The sequence below is a fragment of the Macaca mulatta genome, chromosome 4, assembly GCF_049350105.2.
Source record: "Macaca mulatta isolate MMU2019108-1 chromosome 4, T2T-MMU8v2.0, whole genome shotgun sequence".
Classification (NCBI taxonomy): Eukaryota; Metazoa; Chordata; class Mammalia; order Primates; family Cercopithecidae; genus Macaca; species Macaca mulatta.
Genome location: NC_133409.1, coordinates 67,009,158 through 67,033,951, shown reverse-complemented (window position 1 = coordinate 67,033,951; position 24,794 = coordinate 67,009,158). Strand labels below are relative to the sequence as shown.

The following is a 24,794-nucleotide window of genomic DNA, read 5'->3' as shown; positions in this document are numbered from 1 at the left end:
CCAAGACAGCATCCTGAGCTCAAGTAGGGTTAGATGAATAGAGAAACACCTCCTTGGTCACGGCAGGAGCCACGAGGAACGATGAGAAGAGGATGCCGGGGAGTTTGCAAGCGAGGCCCAGTGGATGATTTCCATTGTTCTATGAAGTGGGAAGAGACTCAGTCAGGCTGAGGTGGATCAGGAGTTTGGAGACACAGAGGATATTCATTAATTATTTCCTTGTTATTTCCAAGACTTTTGTTATTTCCAAGACTTCCTAATCAAGTCTGATGCTTAGCACGTGGCACACTGTTATCCACACAACCACCTCCTCTGGCCCTCTCTCTCCCCAAGCCGAATCCATCCTCCCTCTAGTTCCCACAACCCTTTGTACACGTCTCTCTTATGGCTCCAACCATATTCATTATCCAAGTTTTGGGGAAAGGCCATTGAGGATGAATGCGGATGGTGGTAAAATCCAACCAGATTAGTCTTAACTGCTGTAGCTCTCACACAAGTACCCTGGGATCCTTCCAGATTGAATTCAAACTCAGTTTGGTTAGGGTCTTCTGGGGTTTTTGTTACAGTGTGCAGAAGGTGACAGCTTAATACCCTTTTCAGAGCATTCTTCTTTGAGGTCATGTGAGAGGGCACTGTATTGGGAATTGTAATATTTCCAAATAATGGTGCCCATGGTTCTCTGATGAGTGGTCCAGACCTAGACCTGAATGAGCATTCATCTTCTCGTCCTCTCTCCCTCCTCCCTTTCTCTCTCTCACAGACACAGACACACTCACACACACTCTAAGTTCTGGGAAGTGCAGTGTACATAGTTTGCTCTGAGAGGGTCCTCGTGGCTAAGAGTAAAGACAGTCAGCATTCTAAGGGTTCCAAAATGAATTGTGTGGTTGAACAATGACAACCAACGCCCTTCTCTTTTCTTCTTTCCCTAATCAAATTAATGTTCTTTATAAGCAAATACATCACAGATACCTACATACGCAGAGAGGTTACAGGAAACATCAAGACTCTGGCAAGGGTTTCCTAGGAATCACAAGAAAAAGAGCATCTTCTTTGAAATATTGACTCTTAGGATTTAGCGGGGGATTGGGAAGATTTGAGGTTTATGGTTAGTTCTTTAAAATGATGCAGCAGAGTCAGGTGAACACCCACTCCTAGAAGACATGAAATATCCCCGTTCACAAAATGGGTTAGAGGAGTTGTGAGTAAGATGATTTAAAATTGGGCCAGGCGGGGTAGCTCATGCTTGTAATCCCAGCACTTTGGGAGGCCAAGGCAGGTGGATCACCTGAGGTCGGGAGTTCGAGACCAGCCTGACCAACGTGGAGAAACCCCGTCTCTACTAAAAATACAAAAAAAAAAAAAAAAAAAAAAAAAAAAAAAAATTAGCCGGGTGTGGTGGTGCACGCCTGTAATCCCAGCCACTCGGGAGGCTGAGGCAGAAGAATCGCTTGAACCCGGGAGGTGGAGGTTGCAGTGAGCTGAGATCACGCCACTGCACTCCAGACCAGGCAACAAGAGCAAAATTCCCTCTGAAGAAAAAAAAAAAAAAAAAGTGGAACCTACATTAAGCTTCCTTTAATGAAACCCACCTTATTCTATCAAAATTTAAAACACACACATAACTTTAATACAGCAATTCTACATGCTAAGTGATATAGGTATAGGGATATCCACAATAGCTTTTTCTTCTACAACAGCAAATGGTTGCACTTTCATAGAGTACCGGTTAAATAAATGACCTGCATAATAGAATACTATCCAGCCTTTAAGGGAGTGGGAGAGTGTTGACATGGGAGGACCTCCAAGATGTATTAATTTAAAAGTACGGTGAATAGCATGAAAAATCTGCTCTCATTTCTGTATGGAGAAATACATATGCAATTATATTTATAAATACAGAAGAGTTTCTCTGAAAAGATGGACCAACACTAGTTATAGCAGGTCGCCTGTAGTGAGGAATGAGATGGCTAGGGGGAAGAAGAGGGTAATTTTTTAAATTGTTTCTCAAATGCATACATTACCTCTCAAAATTTTTTATTACAAACACCCTCTTCTCTCTATTAAAAATGTGCCTTTGTATCAATTGTGGTACACTGAAGTTAAAAATGCATTATTGTCAAGTTGATTAATTTCTAGACTATCCAGACCTAGACTTGTTTTTTTCTCTCTTTCTCAGCAGAAGATGTGGGTGGTGTTGTCATTTAAGTGTATAATACTGAGCAAGTCAGTCATCCATGTGGACTCAGATTCTTCACTTGAAAGTGATGATCTTAGACTCAGGATGAATTCCAAAAAATATCTTGCTGGTCTAAGGTGCTATCATTATATAACTTGATCATGCATATTTGAAAATAAAGCAATAAAGTGACAAAGAGAATCTGGGTGGATGTCAGAGGGTGAGTTCTGGTGATGGCAGAATTGTAGACAACTACAATTTTCCCAATATATTTCATCGTTTGACCACTTTATAAATTCCCTTTCATTTCTACTCCATTCACCTTTAGAATACCCAAGAAACAACAAAAAAGGCATATTCAACTGAAGAAATTTATTTACTTTTTTTCTAGGTACATAGATGACATAATTATAGACAAGTTTTGATACATAGGAAAACCCTCTGTCCACCTCTCTTTATGCTAAATGAATCATCACAATAATTTTTACAATTTTTAAAACAATACACAGCTTTCTTGGGCTGAAGCAATTGCAAGAACATATTGGTACTGGTATATTACAGCTACTTACAATGTTTTTAAGAACAGCAATGGAGAAAAATAAGTTATTTAAATATTGATTTCATATACAGAAAGTGCAATGTTGTTAGTTGTTATATAACTTGCTCGACAGTTTCTTTTCTCTATCAATTTTAAATCAAGGTAACTTGGACTCAGACTATTCTATTTTTTTCTGAAAATAATACAGTACACACATGGCAGCAGTGACTTGGTGAGCTGACCTCTTTTGCTGCAGTTATGAAAGCAAACTTTACTATGTCAGGAACTGATTTCCAATAGATTAGTAATTTCCAATTTCACCCATACCTGGGGGTTCAGGACAGAGAAAAGGGCCTCTAACTAAGGCAAGGCCATGAAACAATATCTTAGTTATCTGGGTACGTAAATAGTACTAGTTGGAGCTGACTGCATTTCCTTCCAGACAGCTTTGAAGTGAAAATCATACACAATGTTATGTGTAGCTACCTGAGCCGAACTGCCTTTCCACGTTTTTTTTTTGTGCTTTCCAAAGACAACAATTTTCACCATTACTCAAAATTCTGTACCAAATGCAACTGATTAAAACTGGATATTGCCGAAGCCTACCACCTGTTCACTAACATCCACAGGCAGCCTCAATCCACCTCAGTCAAACGTCACACCCAAACATTCAGCTTTTCTCAGACCAAATTAAATGCTTAAAGAAAAAAAAAAGACCAAACGCTAAATATATTTTTAAAATATTTAAACAACACAATAAAGTAAAAACAACCTCAGACCCCTCAGACTAGACATTCCCACTGAAAATTCTTTGTGGTCCCTGAATTTGATTTTCTATGCAAAGGCATTGATTTCCAAAGAAGAGTGATAAAAATATGGTTTGGCATTCTCAAAAAACTCCAGAAAGTTCCCTCTTCTGCTGTGACTTTCACTTAAATGAAAATCCTTCATTGAGAATGAATTAAAACTTGGAAATTCACATGAGATTTCTCCCTCTCCTTTGTTGTCTCTTACACAACTTTTGTGTGTTTTTTTGCTCAGCTTAAACAATGACAGGATCTGTCCAAATGTCCAGCCGAGGTATTTTGGGAGCAGGAAGAAAAGCCTGTCTGCAGCACCCGCCTCCACCACAGCACGTGAAATGCATTAACGCTTTAGCTATACGAGAACCCTGCAGCTTTTTACATTGCAAATAGGCTAGGCCACAACCCGAGAGGACAAACATGAGCCGTTTTTAAGAGTTCAATAGAAATTTGGCAGCTTTAGCTTTTTATTCTACATTTCCACAACTTCTTCACATGGCATCTTATAGAAGATGAAAATTATTAAAGAAACATGCATTCTTTTTTAAAAATGCATACTAATGCATGAAAAAAATACATCACCTGAGAATGTCTTTTCCCTCAGAAACATGGATCCAGACATAAGCAATATGCTAAAGATGGCTAATTTATGAAATCACTTCCCCTCCAACCCAAGGGAAATTATTTGTTTTAATAAGTAGATGAAATATTATAAAACTTTCAATCAAGGGCTTGTGGTCAAGGTGTTTATATTATAAATGATTGCCCTTTATATTTTAGATGATTGCATTTGATGCTTAAAATAGTGTTCATGATAAGAATGTAAAGGAAAATCATTTTGTAAGCAATGGAAACCTTAATAGTTTGTTAAAATTTACTGTTTGCTAGAAAACCAGACGCTAGACTAAAAGAGGTTAGAGGCCAGGCGTGGTGGCTCCCACCTGTAATCCCAGCACTTTGGGAGGCCGAGGCAAGTGGACCACCTGAAGTCAGGAGTTCAAGACCAGCCTGGCCAACATGGTGAAACCCCGTATCTACTAATAATACAAAAATTAGCTGGGCATGGTTGTGGGTGCCTGTAATCCCAGCTATTTGGGAGGCTGAGGCAGGAGAATCACTTGAACCTGGGAGACTGAGGTTGCAGGGAGCCAAGATTGTGCCACTGCATTCCAGCCTGGGCAACAAGAGCGAAACTCCATCTCAAAAAAAAAAAAAAAAAAAAAAAAAAAAAAGAGGATAGAATGTGCTGAAATCAGTTGTAAAACAATTTAAAGTAGCAAATACTTAACACATGGCTAATGTGGTTTGTCTGGCTCCATACTGAACCTTTGTTTAAATTAAAAGAATTACCTAAATAAAAAAAGAAGGATAATGGTATTAGTTGTAATACTGAAAAGTCTTAGAAAACATCTTATAAATGATTTCCCTTTTTAAGAACATGTTCCTGAAATATGCAACCTCACAGTGACCTTTTGCAAAGATGATCCGTTAACTGAGGACTGAATTTTGGGATGGACATGGTCAGGATTCCAAGTCAATACTGCAGCACAACGACTCACACAGTAATGGTAACGATACTAAACTGGTTAAAACAAAAAGCAGTTACTATGAATACAGACACACACACGCACGCATGCACGCACACACACATGATATCTTTGTGAATTTCAGATAGTTTTGTACTAGATTTGTAGTTAGCTTAAAAACCAAAAACCAACATGAAGTGTGTGGCTGATGAATACCTCTACAAAATAAGCCATGTTAAAATGAGACGATTAGAAAAGCCCACTTTTGCTGGAAACATCCCAGAGAGGTTAGATGTCCGCTGAAGCTGAAGATGTGGAACTACTATGGTTACAGGGTTGTGGACACTAGTTAGATAACTGCTTAAAAGCTTATATTAAGGCAAATAAAAGCTGATTGCTAGAAAGCAATTATGAAAATGTCTCTTGTTTATCTAAAGAAGAACAGGACTTTTTTTTCCTGGTGCAGCCAGATGTTCTAACTTTTGAACAAATGAGCATGGTCAGTAATGTACAATAACTCTCAAGTCTGTTCCTTTGGCCTAGCTAAGCCCGTCTGGCCCTCGGGCATCCTGCAAGATGACAGACAGAAAGGCAAGGGTACTATCAGAAATGGAACAGGCTGCCCCCACTCCTCCCAGCCTCTACCAGCACTGGAGACACAGCATTCGCAGCCAGTTGGCATCTTGGTTCTTTCGTCTTCTGAAAATAAAAATAAGTGCTTGTCTTGTCTTTGGAGGTCAAAGAGAACCGCACTAATTTCCTTGAGGGGGCTTTTCTGGAGGAGAGGATCCTCAGTCCTGTGCCAAGGTTTCACGCTGTTTGGCTGCACGCCAGGCTTTTCTTCTGGATCTGGTCTGCACGTCCAGAGATGGAGGAATTGCATCAGCATCATATGCACAGTGAAAGGGTGGCTCTTGTCCAGAGAAGCCCATTCTGGGCCTGGCTACATGGCCTCGGGGCCTGGCGGCAGTTTGAAGAGTCTGGCTGCAGATAGGAGCTTTCTTATGTGTCTCTCCTCTGTGATGCCGGCCTCCTGAAGGCAAGTGTGGGACAGAGAAGGCACCTGGCTCAGTGTGCTGAAGCCCGCGGTGGAGAGGGTGCTGGCATACATGGGCAGACCGATGGAAATGAGCCAATCTGACACAGACGAAATGCATCCAGGAGAGACGGGCTTTCGGCAGATTTCCGTGAGTCCACCACTTGGAATCTGGATAAATTAAGAAAGCAATATATGATAGAAACGCTTCATGTGTCATCGGAGGACTGCTTCGTGTATGTCTAAAAGGAACAGCACTGAAATACTGCATTGCTAGACTATTATCAGAAAGCAACAACGTAGTGAGTGTCAGAGATCAAGACTAGCAGGAAAAATTCTTCTCTAAGATGAAACAAATCTTTAAGGAAGTGTTCCACAAGGTTCTCGAAGGTGTCTGGAATGAGATCAAATCCCATTTATGTATCCAAGCCTCCAAACTGTAAGCATTAACATATTCTGCTGTTTTGTTTCACTGTGGATATGCTCTTGACAAGAGCCCTAAGGTAGTCTGAAGGGACAAATCTGGGTGATCGTGTGAAAAGTAGCACTCAGTGGGTAGGGTTTTTATAAAGGAGACTTTCCACTGTAGTTTGAATCTATGTTAACCAGAAAATCACATATTTAGTCAATGCGGTTATAAAGAATTTAAAATACAATATCATGGGTTGGCTGGAACAGGGAAATGGATGTTTAACCTTGACTACTGGGTATATAAAGGGCCTACACCTTTCAGAAAGGTGATTTGCTGACAAGGGTGAAAATCTTTGGGATTTTATACAGTTTTGATGAAGCAAACCCTATACCAGGAATACATACTCAGAAATTAACCTTTAAAGTCTACAAAGGTTTATTAACAAGGATGCTCTTCATTACATTTTTTAAAATAAAAGGTTGGAAAAATCTAAATGTTTTAACTATGAGACTCAATACTAGAGTACACTGACCTACTAGAATACTTTGAAATACAATAGCCATCCCCCCTTATCCACGGTTTTGCCTTCTACAGCCTGAAAATATTAAATGGGAAATTCCAGAAATAAACAATGTGTAAGTCTTATGTCGCAGGTCATTCTGAGTAGTGTGAGGAAATCTCATACCATCCAGCTCTGTCCCACCTGACAATCATCCCTTTGTCTAGCAAATCCACACTGTCTACACTCTGGGCCCCGCAGTCACTCAGTAGCCCGTGGCCATCAGATCGACTGTCGCAGGACTGCAGCACTCACGTTCAATCACTCTTATTTGGCCTTATGATGGCCCCAAAGTGCAAGAGTAACATGCTGGCCATTTGCATGTGGCAATGAGAAGCCACGTTCAAAGTGCTTCCTTTAAGTAAAAAGGTGAGAGTTCTTGACTTAATAAGAAAAGGAAAAAACATCGTGTGCTGAGGGTCCTAAGATCTACAGTGAAAATGAATCTTATATCCATGAAATTGCGAAGAAGGAAAAAGAAATTTGTGTATAATATATACAGGGTTTGGTACTTGTCAAGCTTTCAAGAGATCCACTTGGAGGTCTTGGACCATATCCCTCATGGATATGAGGAGACTACTGTATTGATAATATCAATTTTTTTTTCTAAGTAACAGAGAAACAGATTCATGATCTGATAATAGCAAACAATCAGGTTTCAATACTATACATTTACTATTATACATGTGCAGAGAAATGATTAGACAGAATTTTAATGGACAGGTAAAAATTGTGTATATTTATGGTGTAAAACGTGGTGTTTTGACAATTGTGGAATGGCTAAATCAAGCTATTTAACATATGCATTACCTCACACACTATATTTTGTGGTGAGAACACTTAAAATCTGCTGTCCTAGCAATTTTCAAGTATACATTGTTATTAACCGTAGTCACCATGTCGAACAATAGATCTCTTAAAGTTATGCTTCTAACTGAAACTGTGTCATTCAGACGGATTTTATTTTATTTCTTAAGAGATGGGGTCTCACTATGTTGCCCAGGCTGGCATCAAAATTCTGGGCTCAAGCAATCCTCCTGCTTCTGCCTCCTGAGTAACTAGGATCACAGGTGTGCACCATCATGCCTAGCACTAGACGGATCTTTAAAAAGTTTTTCAGTGTTGGGATTACAGATAATTTTCATTTTTTTTTCTTTCTGAAAGTGTATTTTTAAACATTTCTAGGCTGACCATGTATTACTTTCTCCCCAGCTGTCTCCTTTCCATAGCTACGCAAGCCCTTGTCTACTTGGCAGTTGTGAGTATGCTCATCACTAAGCGTGATCACTAAATGTGCCTCAGGAAGCTGGAGAACCGTGGGCTGCTCACCGCCATGCGGTGCTGCTTCCGAAGCTGCTTCACCCGGATCTGGTCCATGTTGATGGCGACGTCCCTCTCAGGCTGATCCAAGTCCTCTGCGTATCTCTGCACCAGGGCTTCAGGAATCCCACAGCGGCCATGCTGCCAGGGAGAACAGGAATGTGGCATCAAGGGTATAAGGATTTTGTTTTTCTTTCCCTAAGATACACCACATATAACGTAGGGTCTCACTGTCGCTTAGACTGGAGTGCAGTGGTGTGATCATGGCTCACTGCAGCCTCAAACTCCTGGGCTCAAACGGTCTTCTCGCCTTGGCCTCCCAAAGTGTTGGGATTACAGGCGTAAGCCACCGCGCCCAACCCGAAAGTTTTAATTTGAAATGAATATATTTTCTTTATTGGCCAGGATAGATGCTTTAGAGAGAATACTTTTACATCTTTATCTTACAGTACTGATGAGCTCTAGGAAAGTGTTCTGAAGCACAGTTAAGGCAGCACCCAGTTACTCTACACTTTTCAGGCCAATGCCTTCACCTCAATCGGATCATTTTGCAAAATACAATTCCTCTAATGTTATTGAAGAGAGTCTTCTAAACTGCAGGAGGGAAGGGCTAACTTCTACTTTACAGATATTCAACTGTTTGCGCTTCATCTGCTACAAGTTATACCACCAGCTTGCTAGGCCAGCATTTACTGTATGGTCATTCTCACTACTTTTTATTTAAAGACATTTACTCACGAAATATCAAGGAGGGTCAGGGAGGTGAACGAGGATCTTATTCTAAGGCATTCATTGTCATGAGAATTTTATAATAAAGGACTCTCAGGAATGCATCCTAATAGGACCTGTATTTCCAGGAGTAAAGTACAGCTGTGTCTCTTAGCATCGCTTTGTCTTTGGAGTCACTTGGTATTGGTAGATCTCATTTTTTTTAAATGAGAAATAATTTTTCATTATAGAGCTAAATGATTTTGGTACAATGAGGGATTTTATATTATCTTTTTCCCACTACCCATACAGATAACTATAATACAATGATCACATCTGAATAGGGTTCTATAATTTTCAAAGTATGTCCACATTTATTTGCTTCTAGTAATCCCTCTAAGAGGTCTTCATGCAGGTTATTTTTAACCTTGGTTTACCTACAGAGAGATGAAATGGGAAGGTGTCAATATCTGAACACATGCATGTCAAGTACGGTGTGGACACGTGGATTCAGGTGTCTGCTGTCCACTAAACCATCCTTCTCGGAAGCCAGTCTGGGTACTAATGATTCTCCCTGCGAAGTAGAGCTGCCAGAAACTAAAAGGAAACAAGCAAGAGCGAAACAAAGAAGACTCCAGAGAGGCTGTATTTTCATTTAATTTGGAGCCTGCGCTCCCTGTTCGTCAGAAGCTGCTGGCTGTGGATCATTCATTCCACTCTCTCAGAGCGGCCCATGCTACTGGGCTGGCTACTGGGCTGGCTTCAGATGTGGGTTCATCTCACCTGGCTGCCTGCCTTCTACAAAGGCCTGTGAATGTGGTGGGCCCAGGACCTTTGATACCTTATCAGAATACGGCTCCTCCGTGAGATCGATGCCTTCGGCATGCAGCTTGTTTTCAGTAAGCATTTCCAGATCCACTCCCCGGGCACAAGAGACCTTCCTGGTCAAAGCCGGGCCCAGCTTCACACCGTGCTCCTGGAGGCTTGTGTTCTCGGGGAGCTCTGAGAGCCAGGGGGGCGGCCTTGTGCTTGGTGGGCTGCCAGGCGCCTGCCCTGAGAGAGGCCTGGGAGCCAGTGCTGGGGGACAGTCGCTAGGGCTGGTGGGGCTGGTGGGGCTGCCCCTTTTCACTGGCAGGCAAGGCGCATCGGGACTGGGGAGGGTCCCACCGGGGCCCATGGGAACAGGGTAGAGTCCATTAGCAAGGCGTTCTCTGCTCTTTTTGGCAGGAACAGGTGGAGGCTGTGATGGAATTTTGGGCTGCGTTCTTGCCTCAGGGACCCTCTGCTCAGCATCTACCCCTTCTTTGGTGCCCAGGGGATGGTGTGTTCCTTCAAACTCGTGTCCTATTCTGTGGCCCTCCAGAGGTGTCCTTGCTAAACCGTGTTTAGCTCCAGGAGGCTGAGCATCATAGTTTCTGGGCAAACACTGAGGGGGTGACAGGCTGCGACCAGAGGCTGCGATTGAGCCCTCCAGTTTCTTAGTTGTCAATTTCTGAGGTTCAGAAAATCTCTTGCTTTGGGTCAGTAGCAACGCATTGTCGACAGCAGAGTCTCGCTCCAGGGGCTGGGCCTTCGTCGAAGAGGCAGTCATCTTCTGTGGCACTTTGGGTACAATCTGAGGGGGCGGTTCTGTCACCTCGGTAGGCACGTCTTGCTCAGCACCAGACTCTGCTTGAAGGTCATCCAGGGAATGGGATCGAGGCCAAGTGTCCACAGTCTGGGGGCCCTCGAGGGTCTCACAGCTCCGGCAGATGGAAACTGGGAGGCTTCTTCGGTTTTTATTCAAACCAGTCACACCAGGTGGGTCACAGCTCTTGGACATGTCTGGGGCGAGGCCACCACCCAGCCTGCCCTCCTCCTGTCCCTGCTTCAGTGCATCCCCTGATTTCGTTAAAGGCAATGTTGGGTAATTGCCCAACTGGTTTCTGCTAAAAGACTTCAAGTTGGGCTCGGCGGATGACTTGGCAGATAGGAGGCTAGCTTTCCGAGTCTTGCCTGTGAGACAAGGGAACATTTTACAATCACATTTTAAAAGCAAATCAATCAAACAGATGCATAAAGGTGTGCTAACATAATTGAAATCTCCAACTCCCACATCCTATTGTTCAATTACACTAAAGACACAAAATCACCCTTTATGACATTGGGTGATAGAGGGTTATTATGGTTCCATTTTTATTTTTAGAAAGAATTCTTAGTCTTATTAAAGAAATCAGGAAGACTGAAATTAATTGGGTTACATGGGAAAGAAATATGCTGTGTCAAGCAGTAAAATAAATCTTGGCTTAAGTCTGTGCCCAGCTACAATTGATGTGGAAAGAGGATGATCATCATACCGCATGTTGATGGCATTTGTTGGGCGAGCACAATTTCTCAAGGTCATGATGGAAAAGGAGAGCTGGACTGAATTTCAGAATAGGTTCTAGAAATGGTATCCCCTACAGAGTGATCAGTGAATGCTCAAATCCCACCTTCCTTGAGGCCCCTCCTTCTAATAAACGTATCCTAGAAACAGTCAACCAACCTGGGCACAGACAGGTAGACTTATGTGAGCACTTTGCCAAAGAAAATCTACAAAATACTGACAAAGGTTTAGGTCCCAGCAAAGCAACAGTCCTGGTTACAACGGTCAGACTGATAACTGAACTATCAACCAGACATAATCTACTTATCTGACGACTGGTAATTGATATTCAACTTCTGCTGTTGGATACACTTTGCCTATTCATGGGCCACGCAGCGTGCTGAATGCTTTGTTCTCATCAGTACTTACATGCACGTGCGCGCGCGCGCGCGCGCACACACACACACACACACAGAGATTAACTGTCCCTTGTTACATTTTTGGTTAATAACATGTTTGTTGTGTGCTTTGACCCTGTCCACCTGTATGTTCCACAATGATAAACACCAAAATGCTACGCATCTGTAGGATATTATTGTTGTTACATAAAGATCATCAGCCTAGTGCTACTACTGAAGATATTGACCCCGGTCCTACTTTTCATTATTAGAAAAATCATCACAGATAAATGAAGAAACACCTCTTCAGAAAAAAAAAAATCGCATCAAATTTTAAAAGTAGGTTGAAATAGAAAATTATTAGAACCTCTTTAGCATAAATTTTAGGAATATGACTTTCTTTTCCCTTAACTCCCAATATAAAACTATATATATAAGTTCCATTTTTGCATTCCGCATTATATTAGAAAGATCTCTGAATTTACTTTATGTTCACAGTATGGTTTGCTAGCCATCTAGTTCTTCAGCAGGTACACATGAATTCATTTGGGCATGAAATATTCTGCCAGTGATATCTGTGAGATCCTTACCAATCACCAACAGTTGGGGAAATTAATTTCCTGGAAAGTTTTGGATATGAAAAGGTTATTAAGAGAAAAAAAAATTCTTCAGAACTTACATGAGCTACACAAGGATTCTGACATTTACTGAAACTGAGGATGTACTGGGATACTAGGTGGGTTTTGTATCCTGTCTTGATATATTCAGGCTACCTGAATATTATATATAGTCTGGGGAGAACTACTATCTTCCCAAGTTGATAGAATAGGAGGGCGTCATGGCTCAAATTCTGAGGGCCCCAAGATGCTTCTTAGAATTGGAATTAGAGTGAGGCAAACAAGGTGCCCGGAGGACACACTCTAAGGAGGTGACCACCCAGAGCCACATGAGTGCAGGGCTGATACCCGAGAGTGAGCACGCTTAGGGTTTGCATCCTAGACACCCACTTTCCTTTCCTTAGCCCTAGTTCTGGTGCCCACAATGGCTCTCAAACTATTTTTTCCCATGATTCCCAGTAAGAAATACATTTTACATTCAACATGTAGTATACAGAGACACACATGCACGCACACAAGCGCAAACACACACACAGACATAACTGAAACAAGGATTACAAGTGACAGTGCTAACAATACTAACCCTTTATCTTAGAGGATGCTCTCTGATATTTTGTATTCTATTTTGTCTTACAAAACTGCTGTCCATGACCCACTAAACTGCTTTCACAACCCACTAATAAAGTACAGCCTGGGAGTTTTAAAAAGTTTGCTTTAGGAGGTGCTCAGCAAACATCGTAACACATGGGCTACTACATAGGATTCCAATGGCTGCTAAAAACTATCAAACCCAGGCATTTTTTGTGACGGCCTTCAAGAGTTTGACAGTGATTTAGGTGACGGTGGCAGCGTGAGCCTCTTACCACTGTTTCTCATCTTGCTACAATGGGAATTCTGGGGTCACAACAGGAAACCACAGAGCCATCCATAGTAATGTTTTGCCCACCTGACCCCATACCACTTAAAACTCCTCTTCTGATGGATGGTCTACCTGGCACACTGTTTTCCTCATGGACCTAATAGCTCCCAACACTCCAATGTTGGTGTTTATTGCGTAAAGAAAAGGGCATAGGAGACACACAATTTAGGTTTTACGGCTGCAGGTATTTTACACGGAATTTATTAACCTCACCCAGCAGCCAGGAGAACAGATAGGGAGGCTAACTTGGACTAGAATGGTATAGAGGTCAGAAAGGAAAAGATGATTGCTGAGTGCATGATAGGAATAGAATCGTCCTTTTGCAGAAAATCGTGCTTTGAAATCAGTAATTGTCAAAGCAGGTTCCCAGCAACTCATGCTGACACTACCGTTTTCCAGGTTCTCACTGCTTTCGTAGCATCCTGAGTCTCGGGGTGAGCATCCACTCAGGCCCTGGCTGTCAACGAGCAGCTTCTCCTGGGATCCTGACTGGTCGCTGTTACCTAGAGGAGAGAACACAGCACGAAATCAACAAGGGGAGTGAAAAGCAGAGATTTCAGAGTCAACAGATCTCGACTTTATCCTCAGATACTGCCCTGAGCTTTTGGAAGAGAACAATTTATCTTAAAATAGATGAGATCAAAATGAACTAGTGGGATCACAACTTTTCTTCCAATAAAGTATTCATTGCACAAAGATAAGTTTGGAGAGAGCACACAGTTGGAATATGTTGACACCTTTTAAGTTACACAAACAGAAGCTTTTAAGTTACGCCAACTCCGGCCTTGGGGCTATGAGGAAAGGAGAAAGGCAGAGTGCTGTTTCGGCAGTGGGGCTCCCAGTCCCTTCTGAGTGATGGCACCATCGAGGAGAAGCAAACAGAGAATAAACGCCCCATGCACAAGGTGAGATTGGGTCATACGTTTTTTGGAGATGTATAAAACTTGTGCTGGAAGATAGTTGTGTTGCCAACTTTCCAAATTTGGGAGCTAATATTAAAGTGTCAAATGAAATAAATTTTATTAGCATTTAGGAGCATTCTTAGCCCTCAGGGACATGCGCTGAGGGCTCTTCTATTAGCTCAGCAAGAGTAAGGCTGGCAAGACGAGGCACAAACCCCAAAACTGAGGAGAGGCCAGTGGCAAATCTTCTTTTATTTTTGTTGTTTGGGATAAGTTAGTGGTTGCTCTTTCTTTTCTGCTTCTCCCTTTGTCTTGTGCCAGCACACTTCTGTCTCCTGCATATAAGTAAAAGCTGGGGAAAGCTTAGGAAACCCTCGAACTTGGAAGCTGAGTAACAGATACATGGTTGCTGGTATAGATAAATGGATGACCGAAAGCTGAACGTCCTCATTCCGAGTGGATAAAGAAAATGCAGTGCCTCTATATACACCATGGAATACTACTTGGCCATGAAGAGGAATGAAATAATGTCCTTGCAGCAATTTGGATGGACCTGGAGGCCATTATTCTAAGTGAAGTAACACAGGAGTAGAAAGCCAAAATCCACATGGTCTCACTTGTAAGTAGCAGCTAAGCTATAAGCACACAAAAGCATATAAAGCGATACAATGGACTTTAGAGAGTCAGAAGGGGAAGGGTAGGGGGAGTCTAGGAATAAAAAACTACATATTAGGTACAATGTATACTACTCAGGTGATGGGTACAGTAAAATCTCAGAATTTACCACTATATAATTCATCCATGTAACCCAAAACCACTTATACCCCCAAAGCTATTGAAATAAATAAAAATAATAATAAAATAAAGGAAAAAAAAAAAGGAAGACCTCATTCTAAGGAAGGCTTTTAAAGAGAAGCATCACTATTTGTCAATTGAGCCTCAAGAAAGCTGGAGGAGAGGAAAAAATCAAGAGCAGCATCAGACACTTCTGTTGAGTGAATCTGCCCCAAGGAAATCACGTGGAAAGCTGTGAGGGTCTTCAACAACCCAGAAGTATCAGCCGGCATGTTGTAGAAAGGGCACGTGGAGCCTTACATGGGACACTGAGGTTACACGCAGATCATCTTTGCATTATTATGCAAAGTGCTTGGTCACATAAAACAGAAACCAAGAAAACATTTTCTACATAAAATAGCTAGTTGCAGTGATGAATCGCTTTATTTTCCTTTCTTTTCATCCCCCACCAACTCCCCCACTCCAACCACATACACAAAGAAAAAAAGAAATCAATAAACCAGAAATGTGATGCCTTTTCTCAGGTCATCAAAATAAAAATGTGGGGAGGCGGAAGGCTCTGGCAGCTCTCCAGCTGTCCATTCACCACTTCCTGCTTGCATTTCTCACAGGGAAAGCATTTTACAGCCCCAACCACAGCAGAGATCGTGGCAGTGTAAGTCCCTCAATTAGAATCCCAAATTAAGAGTGCTACTTTTAAAATGACGAATGAAAAATTAACTAATTGGAAGCACAAGAGCAAATACTGTCCCCCCGACCGCCTAAAAGTGGAACATTCTAGAGCGATGTCCTCACTGTGTGGAAGAGCCTGTGGCTTTGCAGTGGCCTTTGTTCTAGCCTAGCATGTTATTTAGAAAAATGATGCTTATAAAATGAGGGCTTTGCGCTATCCATTACAACCCAGGGAGAGGAGTCAGTGTACTCTGTCCCTGGTGACACGGTTCAGTGCACCACAGCGGCCAAAACAGACTCCAGAGTGCTGGCCGGTGGGAGGAACACAGGAGACCTGCTCCTGCTGCAGCATGGAAATGTGTGCTGTGCCTGCATATCTGGGGACCCCAGCCTCACCAGACACAGCAGGATACCTGAAATTATTTTGGAGAGGGAGGGGATCCATCTGTCACCTGAAAACCACAGTTCTATTTATAGACCCATGAGGCATAAGGAAGGGGGCTAGAATCACTGTCTTTATTAGGGAGAAGAGAAAAAGAGGTGAGGTGCCTCTCCTCTGTAGTGCAGAATCAGGACCATGACCTTTTCCCACACTTCTTAGCATTGGTACAAAAGATACTAGGTACAAAAGATAAGAAAGAAGATGAGCTAGAACCCTGAAAATTCTCATAGTCAAATCACAGCAAAGTGCGAGGTTGTGAGGCTGAAACCCCATTTGAGCATGACCTGAACTTTGACCTGAAGGGGCTCTGCTTGGGCTAAGCTCTCTCTGCCTCCAGCCTCACCAACCCTGCCCCCCTCCCCACCCCACACACACAGGGAGAGAATATGCTGAGACACCTATGAATATTCCAACATCAAAAGGCAGTGGTACCCAAGGGCACATACCATTGCCTGGGGAGCAGTTACCTTGGGAAAGAAGAGAAGGGAATGGGAGTCTCTGAAAGCAGGACTTTCCATGGGCTTACGCCATATTTCTTAAAATGTAAGAAATGAAGAAAATATGGCAAAACATTAACTTCAGCATGTACATGTGTACGTTTGTTTTCTTTTTCCCTGTACTTTTCTGCATGTTTGAAATAATTCCTAAATTAGAATTCTTATACAAGTTATCATTTATACTTAGAAACGGCTAAGACAGTAAACTTTAGATTATAATGTACTTTACAACAAGTAAAAATTCTTTTAGCAATTTGTAAGACACTTTCATTTGCCAGACCGAAGATGGTGGGTCTGGGCTTGGTGTAAGGAGCAGCCATCTGACAATCGGAGTCTTTTCCCAATGGGGTTCCCATATGAAGGCTGGCATTTTTCCCACGCTTTGAGGGAGGCTGGACAGGTGTGACTTCCAAGTAGTGCTGGAAATGTACTTTTTGCTCTCAGTGATGGCTAAGCTAGAAACCTTTCAAGATCCCTCCATATCTTCAAAGATCTCAATAGACCTCTGCATCTCTCTAGTGTACAGAAGTTTGGTTTGACAGAAACCTACCATGTTTCTCTAAGTTATCAGTTAGAGGCACTACTTCTTAGCCATGATGACTTTAACTGTGTTGGATGTAAAATCCTATAATGCTAGGAAAAGTCTGGACCCTGACTCTTGGCACTGATGGGTACCTCTGGAACCTTGAAGCCTTTGTTTTGGAACCAATAAAAGGAAGCACAACTTTATATACCAGGGAAGTTCTAAACAACAGAGCAGAATAGATCCATAATGGAATGTTTGAAGAGGCAAAGAGGTCTTCTTCACCTTCCAGGTTAGCAACCTGATGGATAGCCATACCCTCCTACAAAATGCTCCCTGGTACAAAAATCTCAGGATGTGATCCCAGGAGGAACGACAGGTCTGAGCCAACATGGCATGGAAGAATCTAAGCACAGATTCCTGCCTTACACTCAGGAGTTAGCTTTTCTCCTCCAAAGCTGTGGAAGATAAAGGAAATGTAATGGAGAGTACGTATAAACCAGTTGTTGGTTGCATGTGGAGGCTCACGCCTGTAATCCCAGCACTTTGGGAGGCCGAGGTGGGCAGATCACCTGAGGTCAGGAATTTGAGGCCAGCCTGGCCAACATGGTGAAACTCCATCTCTACTAAAAATACACAAATTAGCCGGGTGTGGTGGTGCATGCTTGCAATTCTAGCTGCTCGCGAGGCTGAGGCAGGAGAACGGCTTGAACCCGGGAGATGGAGGTTGCAGTGAACCAAGATTGCGCCACTGCACTCCAGCCTGGGCAACGAGAGCAAAATTCTGTCTCAAAAACAAAACAAACCAAAATAAAACAACAACAACAACAAAAACCCAGCTGTTCTTGGTGACTGAGGAAAAGCAAGTGGGCTATGTTACTCGGCAGATGTGATTCAGGACAACAGATGATTTAATATTGATTCATACTAATTGAGCTGGTAGGCTACACCAGTTACTGTGCAGGCTCTTTACACACAACCTGGCCACAGACCCAACGTGTCTCTTGGGAATCAAATACTTAAAAAAATGTTAACACTGCCCTTTATAAAGTGATATTAACTATGAATCACAATTGTCTCCAAATCTATCCCTGAAGGCAGCCTGTTTATCTTAGGCTCAGACATCTATCTGATGGTGTGTGTTTCTCTAGCTTACCAGTTCATTTAGAGGGACTGCCTATTTAGCAGAAGTGAATTTCACCTAATGACACTTGCTTCTGTATTTCTCAGGCCTGATACATTTCAGTAATGTAAAATTCTTTTTTCCACCATTAACCATGGTTTTGGTGTGTCTTTCAGCAACAGAAATGCTATTAGCTACTGATATCCCTGAAGCAGAGTCCTTGAAGGAAAACGCATTTGAATTCAGTAACTAGAAAGGATACTCCTTTAAGATGAACGATTTCAGGAATATTTCTGATGGCAGATTGAAGAATACAGAGCAAGATAAGACTGAGTTAATGGAGCAAAGGATATGGTATATTCAAATAGACTTCGTAAAAGCTGTGAGCTCACCGACGATTCTGCTCACAGGCTGTAAAAATAAGCTGTCATTTAGGTTAGGAATTTGCAAGCCAATCGATACGGAATTCTCTGCTCTACATATTCACTGGGGAGAGACATCTCCTCCTTTAACGAAAGCTGATGAATTTCATTTATTCACAAACCAGTCTATTCAATAAGAACACAACTCCTCGTGTGCTCTGAGAAGCAGTCAATCCTTAGCTGGGCGAAAACCTCCCAGCTGGTCAGTCGCTTTTGTGCTCAGCTGTCCCAATGGCCTGCTGGAGGCTGCACATCTCAATAGTACTGCAAGTGGAGTCTACCCAAACTGTAATTCCATTCTTGCAGACGCTTGGTACAGAATCCTCTTCAACTATCACCTAGAAACATGCCTGGAAAGGCAGCGGCGGCACAGGAGGTTTTCTTTTGTTCCCATGTCTGCCCTGGGAATTTACGTCTTTGTGCAATTTGACCTTGGCTTGTGAAATAAGAGGACAGAATAAGCGACTCCAGGGACCTAAGCACATACTGGCGGCATACGTGGGGCCTGCTGTGGCGGACCTCACAGGGAACACCTCTGTGTGTTCAGGGACTTACTGTCATACTCTTGTAACAGCTCCACCGCTGTCAAGAGAACAGCTCTGTGTTCCGGGTCCCTGATATTTAACTCATCCAAGTCTTCCTCCTCCAGCAGCTTAAAGGTGTCCAAATCTTCATATCCATTGAACAGGAAAGTGGGCATGTGCTCCTGTGAGAGGGAGAAGGAAGACAGAAGGGAGTCAGCCAGCCCAGCCACGTGATAACACCGCCAACAACTAGCCTGCAACCCCCACACTGTTCTCATAGTCATCTTCATGCTAATCAAAAGATGAGAAAGTATCATTTGCAATGGATCCTGAACATCCCAGTCCTCTGGCTTAGTAGGCAAGCAGGGTGTTTTATTAATCATGGATTAGGAAGATGTACATTGCAGGCTGTGATGGATTCCGCAGGCTTGCACTATAATTGTACTCTTGATAAGAGCTAATTCCTTTACCTCCACAGAGCCCACAACAGAGGAGACGCCTCCTCCATTTACAGAGTTATTAAAATCCAGCATTTAATTCCTCAGGATCAAGAGTTTTGCAAAGAGGAAACGTAATCTCTCATTGCAGACTCACACTAGTAGATGCTGGGAGTGATGGTGGGAGGGAGGTGGGCATGGAGTTTCCTCGTGGCCCCTGTGGAGCTAGCTGTGATCAAGGTGCCAGGAGTTTCTGCCTATAGCTCTTCCAGCAGCAAGGTTGGATCTGGGACTTATGCTATCACCCATAGCTGAGGTCAAGGGCAGTGTTAGAAAACTGGTAACTCTTTCTGTGGAATGGATGCTGATCACAGCAACGAGCCGACCTTACTGGACCACACAGATCAGCCCCAACCCTACCCTAAAAATGCCCTCCCTTGCTCAGTGTAGGAGAGAAAAAGGCAGTGAGGTAGTAGCATGTGACGAGAATCCAAAGCGACTGACTTTTAGGTTAATCCGATCCAGGAGATCCTCCACAGACTTGGGCTGGGGCGGTCTTCCTTTCCGCCGCCTCCGGGTGGGGCGCTTGGGCTTCTCCTCGTCCTCGCTGAGCACATCCACGTAGATGAACTTGAATGTGCCGACTTTGTTGTTCAGCAGCCCCATCCAGGTCCCCATGGGCGGCTTGCTGATGATATCAATGATGTCTCCTTTCTGTGGCCCAGGGAGCAAAGATCTGTCCATTAGGTACATTCCACGAACGTACCGATCATAAGTCTGTCAGATACACAGGTCATGCAGAAGTGAAGATGCCACAAAGGCCAGAATCGGGGTCCCACAAGTCACCCCTCTGAGTGAGCCGCACAGGATGTGACTGTGAGCTCAGCAGAGGCCAGACAGGTGTCTCTGACTGTACAGAATTCCACACAGGCCCTTGGTCACAGCCCCTCCACCCTCTTGCCCTGCAGAACCAGGGGTGCCTGGGGTGCCTCTGGTGCCCTCAGCCAGGCTGCCCACCTGGCGCTCCGCACGTCTTCCCTCCTCAGAGGGCTCCCACTTCTTGGAGAAGGCACTTCCCACCTGTCCTACCCAGTGTCAATTCTGGCCCTGTCATGGCTGCACACACTTGGTGGAACCCCATCTGTCCCATAAAAGTATCTCTGAGCACACAGAAGGCAGAAATCTTTCTTCAGATGGAGAAAACATAGAAACCACGTGTGTGGAGCAGGAGCTGGTGGGGAGAGCGAGGGTGTGCAGTAGGAATTCTAGAGGGAAGCTGAGGTCAGAGGGGTGAAGTGATGATAACCCAGGGATTAACACGAGACCCTCCCTCGGCCGCGAGGGCTGGCTGGTTCTTGTTCTGTTTTTCACTACAGAGGAGACCAGTGATCGAGGTAGCCAAGATACTGTCCCGTCTATACCATAGTAGTCCAGCATTCAACAGTAAGGAGGAAAGAAAGCCTCCTAGAGAAAAGGAAGAGCCCAGTTAGCTGCTCTGAGGCCAGGGAGAGACATACCTTGAGCTTGAGTGAGTCTGTGTCATAGGGACTGGGGGTGAAGTCGGTGTGCACCCTGGCACGCCCGCAGAACGGGCCTCGGTAAGGCGGCTCTTCATCATCCCCATCTTCCGACTTGACGCTTTCCCGGTTGCTGGCTGAGGAATCGGTGGTGCTCACTGTTTGACCACCTGTACAGGAAACAGAGGAAGAACAAGGGTAGATACAGATTTCCCACCCAGCAAAGCAGAAACGTATTGAAGGTAAGGCAGATTAGGAAACGAAGGCCCAGAGAAAGGAAGCATTGAGCCACAACCCTCTGTCAGGACCAGGGCAGGGCCCAGTTATGAATTCTCCGAGTGGTATCCCTCAGTTCCTCACTGGACAGGGGACTCACAGCAAGTTACCCTCAAGACCTGGGAATCCATGTGGCACCGAGGCTCCCGTGTGGAGGACACTGCAGGACCAGTCACTAGACTCTGCTCTGAACATTTGTGACCTCTCAGTGGTAATGCACACTCTTTCGAACCATTTTACAGATGAGGAAACAAATTCAGAGTGGTCATATCATGTGCCCAAAAGGGTAAGAACTTAGTGGTAGGCTTAAATTTGATCTCGGGGCACGGTGGCTCATGCCTATAATCCCAGCACTTTAGGAGGCTGAGGTGGGCGGACTGCTTGAGTCCAGGAGTTCCATCAGCCTGGGCTACGTGGCAAAACCCCATCTCTGCAACAAAATTAGCCAGGTGTGGTGGCATGCCTCTGTAGTGCAGCTACTCGGGAGGCTGAGGCAGGAGAAGGATCCCTTGAGCCAGGGAGGCGAAGGTTGCAGTGAGCTGAGCTCACAACACTGCATTCCAGCCTGGGAGACAGTGAGACTCCATCTCAAAAAATAAAATTAAAAATAAAAATAAAATAAAAAGTTGATCTTTTCCTTCCTACCATTCAGCCAACTCCAACTACCATTGGCCCGAATGTATCAGTCACATATAAAATTCCCTCCCTTCCCCACACCCTTTATTTCGCTGGTCACCTGCATGTGCTCGTCTCCCTGGCTTATCCCCCTGCTCTCTAGATCCTTCTTCTGAGATGCTTTCCCTGTTGTCTCTGATCAAAATGCATCACCTCCTCTTTTGGGCTGCTGCTGCTGCATGTCTACTAATAACCAGACACGACTCTGAGTCCAGAGAGTTTGCAGGTCCGGTTCTCTAATAGCACCTGAAGGGCAGGACTTGGTCTTATTCACCTTAAAATTGCCTGAACCTAGTGCTCAGTATATGTCACATATTAACTCCAAAGACAATAATCTACAATGACAAACTAGACTTACTCATGGAGCTCTGCCCACTCAGAGAACTGCGAAGACTTTCTACGGAACCCCCGGCCTTGAGCTTGGGCTTGTCCAAGTGTTCAGGGTCAGGCTGTGAAGGCGGAGTGGAGCCAGGCATTCCATCGAGGCCCGAATCCTGCCATGGGTTTCAACAAAATGAAGAAGTTCATCAGAGTGCACAGCTGTTGTTTTGTAATTCTCAGTGACTTGGTCTTCAATGAAATCAATGAAATCAATCTACACTCATATTTGATTCTATAACCAATATTCTCCTCCTTTTAAACCTATATCCTTGCTTACTTTAAAGTTATGGACAATGTTACTATTTATTAACCACTCAAATATTATTTCTCATTCTCAAGTAGATATTCTTGAAATCTCCAAGAAAAAAAAAAATCTATCTACCACACAGACAAAATACTTAAAGGCTTAGAGACTCAGCACACACAAAAGCCCAGTAGCAAGGCTGGACTTCAAATGTAGATCAAGTACAATCCATGATTAATGGAATACCTGGAAGTGCAGTCAGAGGATATTTAATCTACTTGGATAGGAAACATTTGCACTTTTAAAAAAGTATACTCCTTGGGGGAAAAATTGGCAAGATTCTTATGTTTCTCTTTATACAAATTATTGGCATTGGCTAAAGAAATTCAAAATTAAAACCCAAATAGACAGCAAACATACTATTTTCCAGTCTACAATAAAATTTCCGTATGTCACTCTAAAGTCTTAGCTTCTTTCACTTTTCTAAAGTGCTGTCAGTAAAAAGCTGGGAGTCTCTTTCAGACCAGAATCCTGATGGGAGTGACTCAGCAGTACTTTCTGCATTTTGGGTAGCTAAGTATTACCCTCTCAGCGGCTCCTCATTTGCACATTTGAGCATAGCATGCTTATCTGATTCATGGTGCTATATCAATACACGATGTCACACTTCAGAAAGTCTGCAGTGAGAATTGTTTACTTGCCAAAATAGAAAAGTCTCTGGCATATTACACATGGCCACAGCCACATGAACACAAAACCAACTAAACGCAACCTGCTATTTGCATGCTGCCGAATCATCAGAAGGGCCTTAACACAGTTCCACAGGCCCTATAAACATCTGAGGACATCAGCAACAGTAGTCTCTGATCCAACACACATTAGCGCTTTCAATGTGAGGAAAGTGAGCAAGCGACCTCAAAAACAACAAAGAAAACTAAAGTTGACATTATTAGGAAGTCACTGAAGCTCCAAAGTATGAATTCCTTTAAAAAAAAACAAAAAACAAAAAAACACTCATTCCTCCTTTCTGCATCATAAAATAAGTGATTTTTTTCCCATCAAATTCTTCTGTAATGCTTCTGAAAAAAGCATGCAGTTTGAAAAACAGCAATAGTAAATGTGGATCTCTGATATATTTTCAAATGCTTTTTAAAATTATTAATTTATTCATCACATGTTTATTAATTACCTACAATAACAGGCACTATTCCAGGTACTGGGCATATAGCAGTATCAGAGAAAACAAATATCCCTGCCATAATGGTTTGTATATTTATTCAAAAGTTTTTATAAAAAAACACACAAGGTGGGCGCGGTGGCTCATGCCTGTAATCCCAGCACTTTGGGAGGCCAAGGTGGGTGGTTCACAAGGTCAGGAGTTCGAGACCAGCCTGGCCAATGTAGTGAAACCCCATCTCTACTAAAAATACAATAATTAGCTGGGTATGATGGCACATGCCTGTAGTCCCAGCTACTCGGGAGGCTGAGGTGGGAGAATTGCTTGAACCCAGGAGGCGGAGGTTGCAGTGAGCCAAGACCACACCATTGCACTCCAGCCTGGGTGACAGAGTGAGACTCTGTCTCGAAACAAAAACAAAAAAACCAACCACACAAAACCTTCCATTATTTTTGCTTTACAGGAAATTTATAATGATCAGTTATTTCTTTTATTCCTTAACTTATGTGAAATGACTGCCTTAAAAAAATAGAACTAAGCACGTAAGATTGCTATATGGTAGTAACATTACTGAAAAACGTCAAAATGATATTAAAATTCTATGCTTATGATTCATAAAGCATAAAACCTCTTTGAACATAAGCTGAAGAGTTTTGGTGGCTGTTTCAATTTGGGGGAAAAGCAAACTTAATAAAATGCTTTAAATTAGTATCATGCTTTCACTAGCATGCTGACTGCTTCATTGCTGGGAAGAAATACAGAACCACTATCACTCCCTCATCCATAGGGACAAGAGAATGAAAAGAATACAGAAAACAATCGTGGATA

At 43.1% G+C, this 24,794-nt stretch overlaps 1 protein-coding gene across 4 annotated transcripts in view; it reads right to left on the bottom strand.

Moving 5' to 3' along the window:
• Positions 1 to 2,536: 2,536 nt before the first annotated feature.
• The window catches only part of SASH1 (SAM and SH3 domain containing 1), a 366,232-nt gene continuing 343,974 nt past the window's right edge, over positions 2,537 to 24,794 (bottom strand). For all 4 annotated transcript variants that reach the window (XM_078001231.1, XM_028847194.2, XM_028847193.2 and 1 more), the window contains 8 exons: positions 22,523 to 22,658; positions 21,214 to 21,383; positions 20,201 to 20,410; positions 19,291 to 19,441; positions 13,749 to 13,862; positions 9,923 to 11,076; positions 8,383 to 8,514; positions 2,537 to 6,253 (listed from right to left, as the gene is read on the bottom strand). In XM_078001231.1, the coding sequence (XP_077857357.1) occupies positions 5,990 to 6,253; positions 8,383 to 8,514; positions 9,923 to 11,076; positions 13,749 to 13,862; positions 19,291 to 19,441; positions 20,201 to 20,410; positions 21,214 to 21,383; positions 22,523 to 22,658 (2,331 nt within the window). In that variant the 3' untranslated portion in view covers positions 2,537 to 5,989. The remainder of the gene's footprint in view (positions 6,254 to 8,382; positions 8,515 to 9,922; positions 11,077 to 13,748; positions 13,863 to 19,290; positions 19,442 to 20,200; positions 20,411 to 21,213; positions 21,384 to 22,522; positions 22,659 to 24,794) is intronic.